The sequence below is a fragment of the Trachymyrmex septentrionalis genome, unplaced genomic scaffold (genome assembly GCF_001594115.1).
Source record: "Trachymyrmex septentrionalis isolate Tsep2-gDNA-1 unplaced genomic scaffold, Tsep1.0 scaffold126, whole genome shotgun sequence".
NCBI lineage: Eukaryota > Metazoa > Arthropoda > Insecta > Hymenoptera > Formicidae > Trachymyrmex > Trachymyrmex septentrionalis.
Genome location: NW_017304395.1, coordinates 24,346 through 29,522, shown reverse-complemented (window position 1 = coordinate 29,522; position 5,177 = coordinate 24,346). Strand labels below are relative to the sequence as shown.

General features: G+C 33.7%; 1 protein-coding gene across 4 annotated transcripts in view; it reads left to right on the top strand.

Moving 5' to 3' along the window:
- Positions 1 to 5,177, top strand: part of LOC108756325 (coiled-coil domain-containing protein 149) — a 14,957-nt gene that overhangs the window by 8,340 nt on the left and 1,440 nt on the right. For all 4 annotated transcript variants that reach the window (XR_001939822.1, XR_001939824.1, XR_001939823.1 and 1 more), the window contains exon 9: positions 295 to 506. Coding sequence is in view for 1 of the 4 variants with exons in the window: in XM_018500059.1 (XP_018355561.1) it covers positions 295 to 506 (212 nt within the window). In the remaining 3 variants the exon portion in view is untranslated. The remainder of the gene's footprint in view (positions 1 to 294; positions 507 to 5,177) is intronic.

The window sequence follows — 5,177 nt, the reverse complement described above, 5'->3', positions numbered from 1 at the left end:
TTTCAGCTCGTAGTTTTTGGTATGTAAAAATTATCAAACTCATATAAACTTAAAAAATGTGATAAGCTTTTAAAAGTAGAGATTTCAAGCTTTAAAACCCTTTTTTTAAATTTGAATTTCATTCATTATTGACGAAGATATTGTATATACAACTTTGAGCTAAAAAATACGCGACTTTTTACTACACCTAATATATATATATATACACATGTAGTATATGTATATACCTATATTTTATATACCTATTATGTATGTATATACCTATATTTTTTTTGTTATATTTTATTTTTATAGGTGATAGCGACTTCAATAATTTGGATCATACTAACAGCTGTATACATAACATCGAGGAGAACAATGTTGTAACAAATGAAGATAATATACAATGTAGTTCATCACCTGAAAGTCAAATTATGCAACAATTGCAGTCGATACAAATGAGTCTTCCAAGAAACTTAGGAGTATTGGTTCAAAAGGCATTAAATAATTTAAATGATAAACAGAAGGTATGAGATTAAAAATATGTTACAGAGTACAAACACACACCCAGCAAACGAGAATGGATTAAAATTTTTGTAATACTTTAAATCTATGAAAATGAATTGAATAGATTGAATCCGAGCTGACACTAGTTTAATATATATATATATATATATATATATATATATATAATCGGAAAAAAAACATTCATATTTAAGGGTTACAAATTTTATTCCTAAGACATTTATAATAATTATATCTGAAATTAACTACTTCAAATTAGTATTTAAAAATGCACCTTAGTGAGATTCGAACCTCTGGATTATGAATCGTCTACGTTACCCGCTACACCATTTTTTCAATTGGTAAATGTGTTATTCATTCTCTACTTCAATTACAACCAGCTAAACTAGTAACGACATTATATAGATATAATAAAAAAATGCCATATAACAGATATAATGAAGTATAAACAATTTACATTATTATGGCTCGGTTGTACCAATGTTACTTTGACTTTAAGCAAGACTTAAAACTCTCTCTGTCTCGTTTTAAAGCCGAAAAAGAGGTGGAAACAAAGAGAGTTTAAGCCTTGTTTAAAATCAAAGTAATGTTGTTGCAATCGAGCCTATGATATTGATAAGTGTTGGATAATTTAATCTCGTTTGGCCAATGTTGCGCACCGTGATTAGCCTAATATTCGGGCTGTGTTCGATTTGATTTGCAAGTGTTCACATCGATCATTCACTTTACTTCTAATCAAAGAGAAACAAAAGGAGACATAACTTAATTATTTTACATAACAACTTTTACATAACAACTTTTTTATTTTTACATTACAACTTTTTTGAACTTAGTTAAATTAAAACAAAAAATTTCCTACTTATAATTTTGAATAATTTAAGTAGCATTTATGATCCGTTTTTAAAAACTTTTTTTATTCAATTAGATTGAAAAACTGTATTTTATATTCAGAATATTGAATTGAGCAGTATTCACAACGCACAGAAATTGCTGATATTATTTTTAAATTTAACTGAATTAAAAAACTGGACTTTCTATTCACAATTTTGAATTGAGTAGTATTCACGATGCACAGAAAATGCTAATATTATTTCTAGATTAAAAGGCATAGAGATATGCTCTATGCAATTCCTATAAATGAATAAAAATGCATTCAGGATTGAAAAGATTCATTTTAATATTCATGAATCTGTATTTCTGAAAATCTGAATCCTTTTAATCCATTTCAATCTATTCTCGTTTGCTGGGCACAGAACAGAATATCTCAGCAAACGAGAATGGATTGACGAGAATGGAAACGAGAATGGATGGAGAGACGGAAAAAGATATTGAATTTTGTAGAGACTGAATCCGTTTCTATACATTTAGATAAATATAATAAATATGAACTCTAGTGGATTCATATAGATTTAGAAATGAAAATATGCTAGTTTACGATCCCAGAAAGTGATGTATCGTTCTGGGAAGTACGCATCTAGATGATCATAAATATATAATGCGTTTCTTTCTAAATGAACCTTAATACCATACATACAGTATACAAGATTACAGATTTACGGCGATTTACGTGACTTCCAAATATAACCTTCACTATCGTGAACAGGGTCTAGAAATTGTCGCCATTATACACTTCCGCAATGTTATACACTTTGTATATCACGGAGTTCAGGAGGCAAAGATTTATGTATATCACCTTGGTGTATGCTTTTTAATGATATATCACTTGCTGAGATCGACGACTAGTTGGTGGGTCTCCTTTGTTAGACAATTCTTCAATACCGCACGTTAAATTGAAACAAATTAGTTGCACGTTCATTGCATTAAACATTAGGTAAGATACCAAAAATAAATTAGCAATACATAATTACGAATTCAACTGGATTGCACGTTTCATTTCTATGCACATTGGGTGGAATGCAGAAAGTAAATAACTAATCCGTAATTACCTGATTTAAGCAAATTACAGATAGACAAGTGATTTAAAAAAATTTAAAAACTTGATTTGATATCGCTTGAATGAATAATTTTCAACATTTTATAATAATTTCTCGTTTGCTGGGGTCTCAGCTTTTTGAGCAAGTATGGATTAAACTGAGTCAAAAAGTCCTATATCATTTTGTAATTTTTACAATAGTTAATAAGAAATGGTAAAGATTTAGTTGGAGGGAACCGAGGCATCGAGTGGCGGCTTGCTGCTTGGTGCAATTGACTCGCGATCTGTAGTTCCGGGTTTTATCCCATCTGTACTTACATATGCGATTTTTTAATTCTAACAAAGAGAGACAAGAATTGTAAAATATTGTAAATGGAATGAGCCATAACTCATTCAAAAGGAGAGATTGTGCGTTTACTAATATTGTAAAAGGGTTTGGGTGTATGAGGGCTTTTGATTTTGAGAAAAGTGTACAGGGTGTATCTGAAATAACGCTCACTAATCATACAGTGCTATTCTTAATAAAAAACTAAATCGAAAAATCTACCATTTTGCAATTTTGCAATTTTTAATAGATAAGGAGATATTAATTTTTTAGAAATTGGGGCTTTTGATTCTGAGAAAAGTGTACAGGGTGTATCTGAAATAACGCTCACTAATCATACAGTGCTATTCTTAATAAAAAACTAAATCGAAAAATCTACCATTTTGCAATTTTGCAATTTTTAATAGATACTCTTGCTTCATCTAATATCGATTTAATACCTTTCTCTTACTAATGCTACTTCTTTCAAGCACGTTCAGACGTATCTCGAGAACTTTTTTTGTCATTATATATTTTCTTTTTACTCGCCATAACTTTCAAATTACTGTCAGTGTCACTAAACGACGTTATGCACGCGATTTCCAGATATATATTAATGGCGTCGTGTAAACACTAAAACATTTTTATAGATATATGATAGCAATGCAATCTATATATATCGACTAAGAAGCGCATTTTGATAGATAAATGGTCCTATATACCTGCGGAGCATATAGGACGCTGGCGCGCTCCGACACTTGGAGCCGGTCCGAGCGCGGCGAGGCACTTCACTAAGCAGCTCTAACTAATAACATGTTAGAGATGCAATTTCGCTACAAAACTGTTTTCATCGCATTTGTTTTCTAAAAGCTAACGATTTAAGCAAAAAAGAAAAAAAATTCGATTTTTTTCAATCCTCAGGGATATCTAATCTCTCGTGCGTGCGTGCGTGCGTGCGTGCGTGCGTGCGTGCGTCCGTGTGGATAGGAGAAGAGGAAAATAAGGTTATTGAGAATTAAAGGCGAGAAAGGTGATGCAGGAGCACATTGGCATGAGATGCTTGTATAGAACGGTGTAAGGGGTGGAATATAAACGGTCACTAGTCTATCCTCTTCATTGGAGGGGGAAGAAAAAGTCTAAAAAGCCGATCCCAGACGATCGATACGGGATCTGATTGATATGAAGGAGATGGGAACCGATCTAGACGAGAAAAGGGAAGGAATCGCTCTTTGAGAGAAGAAGGGGAACAATTAAGAATCTTCTGGATGGCAGGTCAATGACAGAGGGAGTGATCAGGTCTATAGGTTGTGATTCTTCGGAGACTGGCGAGTTCGATATCTCTAAGAACTGTCGAGGCATAGGATGGATGGAAAGTAAAGAAAGTACATATCTAATGATGTGAATGAAAAATTTTTATTCACATTTGATTACATCATTTTTTTCATACGTATTAAAAACTAAAGCCAATAGCTCGCAATCGACAAGCTGATGCTTCTTGAAGATGTTGCTATTGCTTGTAGCGTCTTTGGGTGTTAGAGAATCGCGTATACTTGACATCGATCGTATCGATGAGTGGGATTAATCGTTCGAACGTTACATCGATACATCCGTCAAATTTAAACATATGGCGTAGTGTCGTTTCAGTTATCCTAATGTGGATGAAGAATCGAGACGTACGAGCATAGCATCGTTCAGCGTGCAAACTCTTAATTCGGTTAGTGGTCCAACGCTTATAAAATTGTCCTTGTTTGAAGCATCTTGTAAATATTCCATCGTTGCTCGTAGAGGCCCTTCCACGTTGCGAGAGACAGCGACAGTTTGTATCCGCGATGATCTTCTAGGGCGATCTCCACGTAACTCGGTGGACCAACCACCGTTGATTACAATTTTCAAATACTAGCCCGTACTCGTCAGGTTGTAACGTCTGTTCAGTAAACGTACTGCGCGATGCTCCGCGCATGCTGTATACGTACATAATGTTAAAAAACGTTTCTTTTTGTGTATAGAACGTTGAAATTTATATGTTACTGCAGTCTTTTTTCATTTCGTACGATGCGCTGTTCTCTTTGGCAAAGTACATTTTTAACCATTCGTGTAAGCGGGTATCGCAAGACTGATCGTACCTGCGTAAATTGTGATGGTAAAACTTCTAGCATCGAAAAGGGAGTAACCCCTCTCCTCTTTCTAAGAATTGTGAACGTGTCGTGACACGTTTTATCGTTTTTTTTCTACGTATTTTTTTTGTTTGCGAGTTTATTAATGTTTATACTTTATGGCTTATATTTCGATGGCATTGATGACGTTGATAAGCACGTTGGCGACTTTGATGCTTTTACCCCAGGGCATTTCTAATATTTCACTTTTTCCTTTGATGGCGATGGATTTGATAACAAGGGACGGTACCCTTTTCGCTCGATCGATTTTCGACGTATATAT